The sequence below is a fragment of the Saimiri boliviensis genome, chromosome 1, assembly GCF_048565385.1.
Source record: "Saimiri boliviensis isolate mSaiBol1 chromosome 1, mSaiBol1.pri, whole genome shotgun sequence".
NCBI classification, from domain to species: Eukaryota; Metazoa; Chordata; class Mammalia; order Primates; family Cebidae; genus Saimiri; species Saimiri boliviensis.
In genome coordinates, this window is record NC_133449.1 from 131,920,697 (window position 1) to 131,937,450 (window position 16,754).

The 16,754-nt window shown below is 43.0% G+C and overlaps 1 protein-coding gene across 3 annotated transcripts in view; it reads right to left on the minus strand.

The window, feature by feature from the left end:
- Positions 1–16,754, minus strand: part of CDH13 (cadherin 13) — a 1,266,064-nt gene that overhangs the window by 197,364 nt on the left and 1,051,946 nt on the right. For all 3 annotated transcript variants that reach the window (XM_074404611.1, XM_074404604.1, XM_003938055.4), the window contains exon 8: positions 3,056–3,196. In XM_074404611.1, coding sequence (XP_074260712.1) covers positions 3,056–3,196 — 141 coding nt within the window. The remainder of the gene's footprint in view (positions 1–3,055; positions 3,197–16,754) is intronic.

Below are 16,754 nucleotides of genomic sequence, written 5' to 3' on the forward strand. Positions count from 1 at the left end.
TAACCATGAATTTATCAAACACCGGACAAAGACTCCTTTGGGACATTTAACATCCAAATGAGGGTCTAGTGTACTTGCTATCGCTTCTTCTCATCTGATTACTTATCTCTCTTTATGAGTTTAGAAATCAGCTCTTCCCTTTGGGAATCTCAAGCTCGTTGTCTAATGCCCATTTGAAGACATTTTTTGTGCTTTTGCCAATATTCACAGGTGGATACATTTTCCTTATGCTACTCAGTGTCTCTTTTTTCGAAATTTATTTTTTAAGATTGACAGATAACACTGTATGCTTTTAGTGTATCCAATATGATATTGTGAAATCAATATTATATCACAGAATGCTAGCTAACCTTTACAGTTCATGTTAAATTGTTCCTTAGTTTCAGTGACATTAAAAAAAACAGTCTCTCATTCATAGAGTTTGGTCCACAAATGAGCACACATTTCTTTTTTTCCTAAGTCACAGAAGCCAAATTCAGGGTAGCATTAAAGTAACTAATTTCACATAGTTGGTAACACGGATTTATCTTCAGATTTTGGGTTGAGGTTATCCTATTTTTGTTTTCATTGTTATGTTTATATTGAATATTACAGCATGCTTTGAGTTTTTATTTTGAAATAGGTTGAAAAGAAATTCTAAAGATAAACAAAAATACCCCAGTGAACATTCCATGAAACACCAGCTCAATATGCCATATGAGACAGTCTAGAAAAAAAAAGGCCCCAGGCCAAAAAGACTGAGAAACCCTACAGACCATACCTAACCCTGTTAGAGAAAAACAAAGCATTTAAAAGTTAATCAGAAGCCCTGCGGTTAAAGAAATCATTTAACGTAATCAGTTCAGTGTTTCCCACATCTATTTGACCCTGAAGTATATATTTTTAATTCTTAACCCCACCCCAGTGGTGTAATTTGTGGCACTAATTTCTTGGAACTGAATTAGAATTGTTTGGAACTAATTAGAAATGGTGTTCTTGAAATGCCAGTTTGGAACCACGGAAACAGTGAGCAGTCTGTATTAGCAGCTAGAGGAACACTGTTATGGAAAGTCAGAGAATGGAGCAGGTGAAGCTCCCATGCACTTTGCTGTTTTGAGGCTGGAATCCTGAGTGCCCAAGACACCACAGGGAGAAAGGCGGACAGGTAACTCCTCAGTGAGCCATGTGGGGCTGCTGATATGGTTTGGTTCTGTGTCCCCAGCCAGATCTCATGTTGAATTATAATTCCCAGTGTTGTAGCTGAGGCCTGGTGGAAGGTGACTGGGTCATGGGGATGGTTTCTAATGCTTTAGCACCACACCCCGGTGCTATCTCATGATAAAATTCTCATGAGATCTGGACGGATAGCATTAGGAAAAATACCTAATGTAGATGATGGGGTGATGGAAGCAGCAAACCCCCACGGCATGTGTATACATATGTAACAAACCAGCACGTTCTTCACATGCACCCCAGAACTGAAAGTATAATAATAATAATAATAATAATAATAATAATAATAATAAAGTGTGTGGCACCTTTCCCTTTGCTCTTTCTCTCCCACTCCTCCATGTGAAAGTGTGCCTGCTTCGACTTTTGCCTTCTGCCATGACTGAATGTTTCCTGAGGCTCCCCAGCCATGCTCCCTCTACAGCCTGTAGAATCATGAGCCATTTCAACCTCTTTTCTTTGTAAATTACTCAATCTCAGGTAGTTCTTTATAGCAGTGTGAGAATGAACTAATACAGAGCCACTGGGGAGCTGGGAGGTTGAGAGGATCCATCTGTCCCAAGCCACCCAGGATAGCCTTGAGATTCCTCCAGAGAGGGGTGGGGCAACTGCAGGTCCATATATAGGTCTTTCCTCTTAACACCCTAGAGCAGGCATCCCCAAACTACGGCCCGCGGGCCGCATGCGGCCCCCTGAGGCCATTTATCCGGCCCCCCGCGGCACTTCAGGAAGGGGCACCTCTTTCATTGGTGGTCAGCGAGAGGAGCACAGTATGTGGCGGCCCTCCAACGGTCTGAGGGACAGTGAACTGGCCCCCTGTGTAAAAAGTTTGGGGATGCCCACCTTAGAGGCTGTAAGCATTGATGGCGGATGAGGAAAGCACAGCACCACAGTTAGGAGTGCAGCTTTTGAGTCACAGGAACTTGGTTCACTTCCTATTTCTGCCACTTTCTCTGTCCATGACCTTGTGGCTTGTTCTCTAGACGCTCTGAGCTTCACAGTAAGTTAATTTGTAAAATGGTAAAGCCAAGCTCACACAGTCAAACGAGGAAACAGATCTCTGGTGGAGACACCATGGTGAATTCAGTAAAGACTGTAAGAGTCGGAGGCCATTGTACCTATTTCATAGATTTCACTTGGTCAGGAAGAAGGACATCAAATCCATACCCTGGCCCTAGCCCCTAAAGAAGCCATAATCTTAGCACATTTCCATCAGATGCATAGTGCAAATGGCTTCCTGATATGGGTACAAATTCAGCAATTGAATGTGATCTCATGTACTCAGCCCTTCCCCAAACATCGCTCCCTTGGAATAATGGGAAACCACAACCATGATCCATAATCATAAAAGCACAGGGGCTGAGAATAAATAATGGCTCTCCTTGACGAGCTAACTTGGTTGTTATTTATAAGCTCCTGGGCCACATTGTTATTGACTAGGAAATCTGCTTTACCTCCTTGCTGCTGTTCCGTCTGGCCTTTCAATCTGCACTTGCTGGAAAAAAATAGTTATTGTTATGCTAAAATCACAATGGGACTGTCATAACTCAGTGCTAAATAACACCAATAAAACTATGAAAATGGCACTTGGGTATTAGAAGTTATTTTCTTATGGACTTTAACAAGATTCAGTGCTTTTATTTTGACTGCGCTCTGGTATTTTAGCTTCACGCACATACACAAAATAAAAATGTGGGAAGGAATTCCAGCCAAACACCGTCCTCTCTCCCGCAAAGGAGTATTTTGATGTTGACATGGGAGCTGGCAGGAGCTATGGTACACAAATTCACATCAATCAGTAATGGAAGGTGTGCCCACAACGGTGGTGTCTGGCACAGGGGTTTACCTCTTTCTTGGTGAATTTTGGTGAGTGATCGTTTTTGTCATCGATCATGATCGTGGCTGTGGCTGTGCCCGTTAATCCAACATCCAGTCCGGCCATATCTTGAGCCTCGATGATCAATTCATATTTGGGATTTTCCAGAGTCTACAAAACAGAAGCACAAAAAAAGAATATGACACTTAGATTTGGGTTGCTGCTTTGGAAAGGTGGCAAGTGTGTTGCTGGAGCTGTCTTCCCCTCCTCCTCCATCTAGGGCAGGTATCTTTAAGCAGCGATGACATTTTTACCTATTATGTATAAATGTGCCTTTGGAATTTCTCCCATATAAGACAGTCACTATTCAAAGATTGGAGTTTTCCATGGGGACAGAATATATTAAATTTCCTGTCCTTATTTAGGGAGACATTTGATATACTACAGAATGCTCCATTTCCTTGGTGTGGGTATACATTGTATTTCAATGTTCACATCCATAGCTGTTATTTCAGAGACCTCAGGAGGCTGATCTGAAAATGAGGCTACCTTTGATGATGAGCTTAGAACAAAGACGGCAGCTTTAGGAACTTATATTTACTGGACACTCTGATGAGGCAGGCATTGCATTACTGCACTTTACAGAAATCCTTGTTAGTCTTTTCCACAAGCAGCTCAACTTGGAATTATCGTTCCCATTTTACAGATGGGGAAAAAAACCTGCTAAGGTTTAGATGCTCTTATATCACATTTCTTTCATGTCTTTTTTGTTGCACAGGCTGCTACATTTGGAAGATGCATTTAATCCAATGACTTGATAAACATAACACAAGCAATACTGCATATTCTCTCTCTTTACATATGTGTTTTTCACCTGAATATTTGACAAAGATTTGGTGATCATGTTTATATAGTCAAAACAACTAATCGAATAGCCCTGATCCTAAGATGAATAAGAGTGCAGTCATTGGTAAATAACAGCCCCTACATTTAAACCATCTTTAGTAGTAGATTTCTGCTTGTCTTGGTCAATAAGCATACCATTCATCTGGTAAGGCACCAGCCCACATTTCCTTTGTGGACTTATACTTTACTTCTTCTCTGCTCATATGGTTTGGGTTGGGATTGCCTTTCTCTGCCTCTCACCCATTGAACTTTTGGAATGAGCCCTAATTAGGAGAAGCCAAGCAGTGGATTCCATTCCAATGGTATAATGTTAAGTCCAGGCCCTGTGTTTGACAGTTAGGTGAAGGAAGTTCTGTCTCCCTGTGGTGTGGAGCTGGTAGCATTTAGTGGGGGGAGCTAGAGGAGTTATCTCATGACCACAGGAGAGGATGTGCAGGAGAAGCCCCCACATCCAAGAACAAAGGCAATGTCCTAAGAGAATTATACTTGAATTTCAGAGAAGAAATGGTTCTCCTAGTGGTTATACTGGAGCCACTTCGTCATGCCACTCCTGAAGCCAGCCCTGCCTGTGACCTTTCAGCTAATGAAGGCCATCATTTGCCTTATTTGCTTAACCCACTTTGGATAGATTTCTTCATCACTCACACAGAGAGTCTGAGTTGAACCACCTTCAGTAACAAAAATAATAGTTGTTTACAATCACGTAAATAGTCCTTACCAGTACGACAGCTTCAAAAACAGTTGGTTATACTGACCAGTAAGAGATACCACAGGAAGCAACGAACGAAAAAGCAAGGGAGGATGTCTAATTTTCTTCTAAGTCATAGGTTTACATGGTAAATTTCAACAGCTCAATGCTAGCTCTCCCAAAAACTTTAAAGTATTTTAAAGCTTTGTTAGCTGTCTGCTCATGGGGACACATTTCATCGGCTGTTCCTTTAACTTCTGAGCATCTTCCTAGCTACTATTTTAAGGAGTACTAGTTCCATTGGGTGGTTTGTTAAGGCCCTCCACTGAAATTCACGGTGATGAGTGGGAAGCTGGCGTGATCCTTTGACAGCTCGACACTTCATGGTTTGGTTTCAATTCTAGCTCCATCAGGATCAAAGGTCACAAAGTTCTCTGATGGCTGAGTGCAACTGGAATTGACAAAGTACCCAATTCCGGTTCCGGCTCGGTCAGCTGACACTGCTTGGTGAAGGTGCTTGAGGTGTCATCTGCCTGGTTCTGCCTGGTTCAAGAATTCTGGTAATTTTGCTCCTGGCTGGTTTAGTCGGCACTTCTCGGTATAGACGTTTGAAATCCCATCTATTCACAAGCTGAAGCTAGAAAACTTGAGCCTAATGGAAGTGGCTTTCTGCTTATAATCATTGATGAGCTGGATTGGATGTCCCGTTGGCCATAATTTCTGCAGCTGGACCATATGAAACCAGTAAATTTGCCACCTTTAAAATCCTTCCCAAGTGTGTCTGAACATGTTAATCACTACCCTGAACATCACAGGAATAATTTCTTATATAACACTTTTACTTTTGTCATAAAACATCACACTTATTTTTTAAAGCACACGATCATTGACAAAAATTATCTGGATTTCCCCCCCAATATTGAAGAGATTATGGTAAATACATTATTTTTTCCATATAATATCATTTACCAACACAATTCCTAGATGTTATTTTAAGGGTTGCATAAAATATAATCACATGTATGTTTTATAATATACTCATCTTCTATTATTACGCCTTTTGGTTATTTGCAGTTTCCAAAATGTTGACAATTTTAAATAACACTGCAATTAACATCTTTATTCATGACGGCTTATATACATTTTGGCCACTTTTATTTTGTTTTTGTTTTTGAATGATAGATCCCAAGATGTGGAACTACTAGGATAAAGAATATGAATGTTTTAAGGCTTTTTATTCACATTTCAATATTTTTATCCAAGAGTTTGTGACTTTTTCACCAGTCCTATGAGAATGTTTAGTTTTTGATCTCAGACAGGGCTGGTCTCTAAAGGACAGCTCCTGACATTGCCAAGGGAAGCAAACTGGGAGACCAGGGTGACTCTATGACAGCAACATGCCAAGGAGATAAAGTCCTCATTCATAGCATTCATGCTTCTCCAACTTGCAGTACATACTGCTGTGGGGACCCGCTGCAGGACTGCCTCGAGCACTAACATAGCGGGCGTCTGCTGCTTTGCTGTCCTCTATCTTCCCCCTCTTCTTCTGGAACCTATGCTATCATTCCCTTGGGCATCACTCCTTCTCCATCCTCAGTACAGGTGGAGTTCAGATGGGGCTGACCCCACTCCCGATTTAGGGATGGTCATGTGGTTCAGGCCTGGCCAATCAGGGCTTTCCATTCCCATCACCATGCGATGAACACATAACCTAGGTTAGTCCACCCCGAGACTGAAATTCAATTCCAGGGCATAGTTCTTTAGTTCTTTTAGAATTCTTAGGGAAGAGAAGTTCGCTTTCTGTTCAACTCGGAAGTGGTCAGGGCATCAATCTGGAGCTAGTGGTAGCCACTTGCAACCACATAAAGAAAGTCAACCTGAGAAGGAAGGTAACACAGACTAAGAGGCGGAGATGGAGTTAGTCGTCGCTGTTGTTTTAACATTTGAGCCCCTTAATTGTCATCCTTGAAGCCAGGATTTACTCCTTAGATTTTGTGAATTCTATGAGCTAATACATTTTGCCTTTCCTTAAGACACTTGATTCAGATGTTCTGTAAGTAGGAATAAGGCAGTTTCGACTAATACTGCAACTATTGTAATAACACTATGATCAATTATCTGATTAGTGAGAAAGCACGGAGCTACCACATCATACAATGGCATCAAAATAGGTTCTTCAAAAACAGTATTCCAATCATTTTATGAATACATCATTTTCTCTTTTAACAGTTTCCCCTAAACAGAAACTCTTTTTCCCCCCAGGGAACGTTACCATAATTCTTTATTTAAAAAACATTTATTTATTTTGAGACAGGGTCTCACTCTGTCGCCAGGCTGGAGTGCAGTGATGTGATCATGGTTCACTGCAGCCTCGATTTTCCTGGCTCAAGCGATCCTCCCACTTCAGCCTCCTGAGTAGCTGGGACAATAATCACACGCCACCATGCCCAGCTAATTCTTGTATTTTTTGTAGAGATGGGGGTTTCTACAAAATTTTGGTCAGTGGAATGCGGCACAAGCGAAGGACACATTGGCATAACTCTCTTAAACAAATTTTATAAATAGTTTAGAAAATGAACTTGTCAATTTCCATCTCCTGAAGTAAATAAAACTTTGCAGCTATAATGAAAAATACATCGATTAACCTAGTAGAGAATCAATTAGACTATTAAGTAGATAAATTGCAAAGTTTGGGAAGAGGTTTCAAAAGTCTACATTTTGGGGCAAACTTAAGGCCAACCTCAAAAATATTTTTATTGCTGAAGTAATATCCAATTATTGTAAGCAACATAAAAATGACATAGTCATTTCAAAGACTGCTCCTCTACCCTTGTCCAACCCCACCTCTGAGAAGTAAATATTGATAGTTATCTCCTTTTTCCTAGACAAGTAGACACACAATAGATACACTTTAAATACCCACATATTTAATAGACACATTTATATACACACATATTTCATCAAAGTAATACTGTTTACATAGCATTACAATTTGTTTCACCATAAAACTTTAACCTCAGCCTTACAGAACTACTCATTTTAATAGCTGTATAATAGTCCATTGTAAAGATCCAGTATAATTTATCTAATCAATCCCTAATGGATAAACATTTGGGTTGCTTCCAAATTTCTACTTTTTTTTTTTTTTTGAGACAGGGTCTCGCTCTGTCACCCAGGTTGGAATGCAGTGACATGATCACAGCTCACTGCAGCGTCGACCTCCCAGGATTAAGGGATCCTCCCAACTTAGTATCCCAAGTAGCTAGGACTGCAGGCATACACCAACACGCCTTGCTAGTTTTTGTATTTTTTTAGAGATAGGGTCTCCCTGTATTGCCCAGGCTGGTCTTAAACTCCTGGGCTCAAATGATCCTCCCACCTCAGGCTCCCCAAGTACTGTTATGATAGGTATGAGCCATCATGTCCTGCCCAGGTTTTCATTTTTAAAAGCAATTTTAATATAAAAACTTCACTGTCCTGTTATGATTTGGGGATTTTTCTGTAATGAACATTATTGCTTTCACAAGAAGAACAGTAACAAAATCCCCAAAATGAATAATAGAAGAAACCTCCTTTGGAATGCAAAAGACCCAGTTTGCACTTAAAAATTAGAGAAAATGCCACATGAAATCCTCTGCTCTTATATGATCAGAATACCGTCCGCTTGCCTCTGACCTACTTTCTGATCCTGGGAGCCTTTTCCAGAAAATCACCCCCTAATTTTCTAGCTCTCAGAGCCACTCTTACTTGAAATATACACATATATTTTTAATTCTGTATCCTTCCTGGCCACTCTGCATTTGTGACTCTGCTGGAAGAGATTCTCTTTAGGTTCGGTATCCAGCCCACAGATGCCACATTCTCCAGGAGGAAACATTGACGCAGAGAAAAAGATCCCAGTGGCTATGCATCATGCTTGTCTCCCTCACCCAGAATTGACCAATTCACAGGTAACTTCCTAATTTAAGCTGGGACAATTGGATTCTGAAAACAGGAAATGTGGGACTGAGAGTCACGAAGACAGAATGTAGGGTAAACCTTCTTGCATTTCTCCACGTAACTCCTAGGACTAATTTTTGCCTTGAATGTAACCCGCTGTGCTTCTCTCTGCCCATGAGGAAGGCACCCTGTCTCTTCACTTGTCCAGCTTCCCCTTCACTCGTCCAGCTGCCCTGTCATTAGGTGAGTGAACTGATCAGTGAGAAGGGGGCCCCCTTATTAAGGTCAACCCCATTCTCAAGATCAAGTTTTATTCTCCCTGGGCCTCACCTGATTCTGTGTTTCTCTGGTTCAAGGCTCAGAGGAAAGATGAGTGTAATCAACTTCAGCTCCAAACAACTTTTGAGCTGAGTTTTGTAAAAGGTGTTGCTCTACCAGGAAGCAGCAGCTTGGGTGCTAAGGACTGGGATCTTTGCTGGCCCCTGACTTCAGTGCTTTCTTTGATTCTGCAACTTATTCGAGAGTATGCTCAAGAGCTTCTTTTGGGTACCAAAACCAGCCAGAATGAGTGTCAGTTGCTTGCAAGCAAAGGAACTTGTGGTGAAAAACATTTGTGTTCACCAAATCCTGTTTCCTTGGATTCCAGGGGCATATGGCTACACTGTGCAGCCCAGGTGTCCTTGCAGTAAAATGGACTTGTGTGGCTGACTGCGGTCAGTGGAATGTGAGCACAAGTTAGCTACTTGGTGTGGTCCTTAAGCCTCCCATGTAACCTTTCGCACTTTCTATTTCCCCAAAAGGAAGGAACCCGGATCTCCAAATTATGGAAGGAGCAAAGCCCCATTGCTCACCTGCTTTAAACTGTAAAGTTACCAAGACATAAGCCTTTTTTTTTGAGATGGAGTTTTGCTCATGTTGCCAGACTAGATGGAATGCAATGGTGCAATCTCGGCTCACTACAACCTCCGCCTCCTGGGTTCAAGTGATTCTCCTGCCTCAGCCTCCCAAGTAGCTGGGATTATAGGCATGCACTACCATGCCTGGCTGATTTTGTATTTTTAGTAGAGGCAGTGTTTCTCCATGTTCTTCAGGTTGGTCTAGAACTCCTGAACTCAGATGATCCGCCCACCTTGGCCTCCCAAAGTGCCAGGATTACAGGCATAAGCCACTATATAAGCCATTTTTTAGGTTTAAGGGCTGTTCATGACAGTGCTTAGCTTACCTTGTCTAATATGAAGGCTCTGTTTCCCATTCTGCTTTATTTTGAATGCCCATTTACTATCTCCCTAAGTAGATGACAAAATTTTCAAGGGCAAGGACCATGCCTTTGGCCACAACACCTAGCCAGTACTCAGCACACAAGGTGGGCGATTTACTTTCATTATTGATAATCATGATATATTACTGTTTCCCCGAACTAAACTATATCTCAAAGGTCTGAGCATATCAGTGGCGTTTCCAAAGTAAAGTCATTTATTCTCAGGGAGTGACTTATACTTTGGGGAACTCTAGCTCAAGGAGACAGAATTTTATTTTGAGGAAGAAATGCACTGTGTCGAAACTGGAAAAATTAAATTGGCTCCTCTGATTTTATTTGAAGCTATCTGATCTGTAAGACATATCTAGGAGAGTCAAGCTGCTCTCCTGGTTCAAGTTCTGCAATCATGCATTTCTACTGCACTTGCTATCTCCTCCTGGGTGTCGACCAGCTACCAGTGAATATATATCCTAGAAACCAAAGCAAGATGGAATGTCTGCTAGAAAAAGCCTCGAGTGAATCTCCACAGACAGAGGCAAGGTTCACTGACCACACTGATTTGAAAACCAAACATTTCTTCTTGAGAAAAGAATCAAGCCATGCCATTAAATCTGGCACTTAATCAATCACTGGACCCTCAATGCTTTACACAGCTATGATGACTTCCATATAAGTATGCATTTAATGGAACATTTATCACTAATAACAAGCATAATGGTAGCTGTGGGGGGAAATCAGCGAATAGATGTGACATGGAAAATGGTTTTCCCATTAACCCACACCGTACCCCATCTCTCTCTTGCCTCATCTTGAACTTCACTCTACGTCCCTCCTACCAGTTTGTCCGGACTGAATTTCTTTCCACCATACCCGACTCGTTCCATTTGGAACTTTTCACCTCTACTTCCTGCTCCAGGCGACTTCCTGCTCCTTTGCTGATGGTCGTTATTCATAGCACAGAAGCTCCGTGAAGGTAGGAACCTTTGTGCACAATAGGACGTTTGACATTTAAGAAGGCGGCAATCAATATGTGATCAATTATTACTACCCTGGCTCCATGACTCATTAGCTGAGTGATCCCAGCCAAGTTACTTATGTTCTCATTGCCTCCATTTCCTCATCTGTAAAGTGGGGGAGGATAATTCTTACAAGATAAGTGAGAATTAAAAGGGGTAAAGTGCTACACACAGAGCCTGGCATACATAAATGCTCAAGAGATGCTACTGCTATTATTTAGTAAATCCTTGGGAAGTCTTTTGTAGATGTAGCAAAAAACTGAGGGTGGCCTCCAGGAAGAGCCAAAAGCAACAGCCAATGATGCTGCCAACAGCCACTAAGTGAAACTGGAAGTGGATCCTTCCTTAGACAAATCTTCCAACGAGACAGCAGATTCTGAACATGTTGGTTATAGCTCTGTGAGTGCTCATCAGGCAGAGAATATAGCTAGAAGTGCCTAGATTCCTGAGCAAAGAAATTGTCTTGTATCAAGTCACTAAGTTTTGGGATAATTTTTAATGCAGCAACAGACATTGAGTACTATTTTCCCCAGCACCACAGTGCTTGCTTATTGATTACTTATTTGGTGGATGTCTTGACAATCTGAGCTTCATGAGATCAGGGGCCTTGTTTAGAGTTTTATCTCTCAGCTTCTAATGCACTGCCTGGGACACCATAGTTATGTAACAATTAGTCATATTATGTAAGACATAATTAGCCCATTATTACATAAATATGATTATATACTATTGCATAGTCTTGATTGCAACCATTACATAACAATTATATAACATGTCATATACTGGATGTTTATATACTAATATATAAATTTAAATTATATATAATACATAAAAAATAATGAAGGGTTGTATACCTGTAACTGTTTAAGAATAGATTCTCCAGATTTGTACTGTTGTCAGTTTTGGAGGTTTAGCTACTCCTATCATGGCTGATTTCAAGCTACCCAGATGATTTCACTCCAAAAGCACTTAGTTGGAAGCAGAGACATCAGTTGGCCATTGTGAGCCAGTGAAAATGGGTTCTGGCCCATACATTCTGCTTTAGGAGTCAAGGAAAGGAGTAAAAAGGCATTTTGTCAACAAATCCCTTTGTAGCCTAATATTTAAGGTATCATTAATGAGAAACATTAACATGGCCTACACAGCAAAGATGGAATGGAATTCATTCATTCATTTCCTCTTTAGCTTTTCCCTGTTCAGCTGGAGATCCCAAGGGTCCTTGCAATATGGAGCCTAAACAGGGACAACATTCTTCCCCAGCCTGGCTGCACCTGACACCTGGTCTATAAATATTGCAACAGATTGGTGAAAACACTATCTGAAGCAGAACGAGTTGTTGTCTGTCTGGAGTTTGATTTAACCACTCTGGCCACATAACACTGGGAATAGGTAGTCCATAAATCCAGCAGGAACCACTTACACATCCTCATAAAATGTGCCTTATTCCCACTGCAGAGGTCGAGTAGTGTTCTTCCATCTTCCCAGGCAGGAGGGTGAGTCTGGTTTGACTTGTGTTTGTCTTTAGGCCTCTCTTCACCTTGCCTCTCGGTATGAACGTGAACATTCACGTTCTTGGCTGTCACCTGCTGTTTTTCTTTTTTTCCCCCAATTCCTGGCTGGGGCCTGGTGGGCAAGGAGAAGGCAACACTCATTTCCCCAGATTTATTGCCTGCAACAAAGCTGGCAGGGGTGGAGGAGCAGCAGGGGAAATAAACACTGTCTCTTAGACATATGCGGCTGGATTCGCCGAAATGATAGATTTGAGGTTGAGGGACACCAAAATCAAATAAAACATTTCCAGGCAACGTGTGCATCTTCTGCTGCTCCTGATGAGTCACAGTAAATAAACTGCCCATGGCATTCCTAGCATACCTGGAAAAGACCTCTCCTGGAGGCTCAAGGTGGCAAATACTTGACATTCAGTGCGAGTCCACTGAAACATTTAGTTAGTGTCTACTAGGCTCAAGTAACTGCTGGGATGTGATGAATGACACAGAGCCTGCTTTTGGTGCATTTCTGGTCCAGAGAGATGAACAAAAAGCAAGTCTGTAAGGTCAGATGAGGGTTATCAGAATGCTCTTGTTACCAATTAAGGTCTCTACGAGAAGGGGGTCAAAATGTGGAGTGCTCAGGAAAGCTCTATGGAGCTTATTTAATTCATGAAACATTGATTGAGCACTTACTGTGTAGTAGGAATTGTGCTGGATGATGTGAATAACAGGAATCAGGAATCAAGTCCCGTGGGAAAGACCAACACCCAGATGATCTCAACACAATGAGATGGGGCAAGCACAGAGTTCAGAGTTCTGTGGAATTACAAAGGAGAGGCCAATTGACCTAGACATTATAGGTGGAAAGGTGGAGGCTGGAAGAGATTAAGGAGTGCTTCCTCAGAAGGGAATATCCTACCATAGAATTAGAGGTGGGGTCTTGGACTGAAAGTCAAATTCTATGGAAGAAGGTGGGAAACCTTTAATCCTAAAACTCTCTGAAATGTAGTCATTGAATAGGAAAGGAAGGCTGATTCTGCTTCTGTTCTGGATACAAAAGGGACTAGAAAAAGCATGCTCTGGACCTTCAAGGAAGTCAGAGCTTGGGTGAAGATAAAAGATACATAAACGGCTCCCCAGGGCAGCAGGGAGCTTGTGTTAAGTTGGTTGTGTACTCACTGGGAGTGCTTCGGTGGCTTTTCAGTGGCTTCAGGTTAATGGAAGACTGCTGGGCTTTGAAGGAAGGGTGTGAGGGGAGAGAATCTGGGGAATAAAGAAGAGCCTGGGAATAAGAGTGGAGGTGTCAGGATGAGACAGGGCAACCAGCGTGCCTGACATCAAGGTTTGTGGGCTGGAGAGACACAAGTTCTTGAAAGTATCTTAGAGGCCTTCTAGTCCTGCCCTACCTTCCAGGAACTCAGAGTGAAAGGAAACAGAGGGAATCCCAAGAGCACATGGCTGGTTAGGAGCTGAACTGAACAGGCTAATCTAGATTCAGACAAGGAAGATCTAACTTCGAAGTAAAATAAAATATAATTAGGATGTTCTTTCTCTATAGTTTCTATATTTTCATAACCTACTGTTTGCCATATTAACTTTTGTTTTCTCAACTTTTTACAGCAGGTGCCTAAGACAGAGTCAGAGGCAGTGCTTCGTGAAAGGGCTTGTGCCAGCATCTCCCGGTGGGCGTACTAAAACACAGACTGACAGCCCACCTGTGGCATTTGTGGTTCAGAAGGTCCAAGGCAGGCCCAGACCATTTATATTTCTCACACATTTCTTGGATATGTTGATGTCATTAATCTAGGGACACACTTCGGTTAGCATTGCTCCGAATGAACGTATGACTAAATGCAGGTCAAGATGTACCCTTATATGTTTTACTTTAAAATTCACCCATTCATGATGCAATTTAAGTGAAAAATGAAAATCATGGTTTTCCAAAAGTTCTCTGTGAAACTTCCTTTTTAATCTTCCTTTCTAGAAAAAGAAAACTCTCTCTAAGACACCAGACAGCACCACGGTTGCCTCTCTTGCCTGCTTTCAATCTTGTTAGGGACGTCTCCACTGGATTCTCTCCCACATCCTCCATGGGCCAATATGAAAACTTATCCTCCCTAACACCTGGCCCTTCTTCCTGGAGGAATCATCTCCAGCAGGCCCCTGGCAGTGTCTGTAGCAATTTCCTCTCTCTTACCTCAAACAACAGCTTATCCAGGGCTCCTGATCTTGCTTCCCCATCCTCTCCCGTGCGTCCTCTTTTCTCCATCACCCCTGTGCACACATGACGTCAAGCCCTCATCTCTTCTTCTCTGACTTACGCAATGGCTTCCAGATTGGTCCCCCTGCTTCCTTCTATGCCCCTCTCCGCCCCAAAGCCAGCCAGAGAGAGCTGCCCAACTACCATCTGACCAAGGACTCTCCTTAAAACCCTCCAGCGGCCACCGGATAATGTCTGAGTTTTTCATGCTTAATGACACTGCCTAGCAATTTTCCCTTCACGTATCTGTCCCTGTGATTATACTGAAAGACAAACTCTTTCCGGCCTCATCTCTTCGCTCTCCTCACTCAGTGTTAGAGTCTGTAAAGCTGGGCTCTTTGTAATTCATACCGTCTTGGGCTTTCTCACACATTGGTATGTCTGCACCTTGGCTCGTGCTGCACCCTGTGTCCTCCCTGTACCTTCCTCACCCCTACTCTGCTCGGAATGAAAAGACCACCTAAGCAGGCTGTGTGTGAGCAACAAGGCTGTTGATTCACCTGGGTTTGAGTGGGCTGAGTCTGAAAAGAGAGTCAGCGAAGGGTGGTGGGAGAGGAGTTGGCTTTATAGGTTTGGGGTAGGCAGTGGAAAGTTACAGAAGTTACAGTTTAGGGCAGTTTTTGCAACCTGATGGAGGCAGGGAGGGTGTTGCCAGGGGAGGGGGTGTCACGAAGTCTACAGAGGGGTGTGGACACAGGGGGAATCACAAGGTCCAGCCAGTGCCACGAGGTTGGCTTATTAGTTAATGTAGAACAATGTGGGATGTCACAAGGTCAGTTAATCAGGCCACAGGGTCCCAGTGTCACAAGGCTGACTCAGACTTTCAGGCTCCGGGAGTCTATCTGGAGGTGTATGTGTGGCTCACAGGGGTCACCATGTTATACTCCATGGCATAGCCACTTCAACGTACCTCGTAGAAACAACCACTTATCCTTTGAAACCCTGCTTGAATATGCCTCCACCATGAAGCTCGGTCTTCCCAGAGTCACTCCTTCCTCCTCTGTATTAGCCCTGGCTGTATTTCATGGTAAGAGTTTGTCTCCTGGTTGAGTTAACGACACTGCATCACAATTTTCCCTTCACATGTCTGTCTCTGTGATTATGCTGTGAGATGCTCCATGTCAGGTTCACATATCCAGCACAGTGGAAGTCAGCTCTAAATGCCACCAGGCTTTCAGATCTAGAAGCTCTTGTATCTTCTATGGCAGACAGAATAGCATCTCTCAAAGATGGCTATGTTCTATGCCCTGGAACTTGTGACTATTTTACCTTAGGTGGCACAAGAGGTTTTGTTAAGGATCTTGAAATGGGGACACTATCCTGGAAAACTGAAGTGGCCCAATGTGATCACAAGAGTCCTCAGGAGAGGGAGGCAGAAACATTAGTGTCAGGAGAGTAGATGGATGATGGAAGCAGAGAAGAGGGTGTTGGGGGAGAAAGAAAGGGGGAGGTGGGGATGGGGAAGGGGAGGGGAGGGGGAAAGGGGGAGAAGGGGAGGGAGAAGAGGAGGGAGACAAAGTGGGAGAGGGATAAAGAGACAAACAGGGAAGGGGAGAGGGAGAGGAAGAGACAAGGAGGGAGTGGGGAGAGGAGGAGAGAGGGAAGGGGAGGGGAGATGGGGAGAGGAGGAGATGGGGATGGGGAGAGACACCGCGCTGCTGGCCTTAAGACAGAGGAAGAGGCCATGAGCCAAGGAATGCCAGTTGTCTCTGGAAGATGCAAAGAGCAAGAAAATGGGTTCTCCCCTGGAGCCTTCACCAAAAATCCAGACCTACTGACACCTCCATTTTAGCCCAGCGAGACTCATTTTGGACCTCTGACTTCTGGACCTGTAGGATAATATATTCTGATACTGTCTGCCACCAATTTTGTGGTCGTTTGTTACAGAAGCCACAGGAAATGAATACACCTTCTCTGGAGGGTGACTGCTGAGCTTCCTGGAAGGCAGACAGGCCCAGCAGCCTCCTGGCTCCAGGTGGAGTGTGGCCTCACCAGCTGCACCTCATTCCACGCCCAGCTGCCAGCTTCACAGGGGGCCTGCCTTCCCAGGATAGCATCCTCTGTCATTTCTCTAGAAAATATTTCCATTTCAATCCTTTGAAGTGTGATGTCAACCAGACCTTTTCCTGCAAAATCTGTCTAGTAGGAAGATGAATGTCCTTCCATCTATAA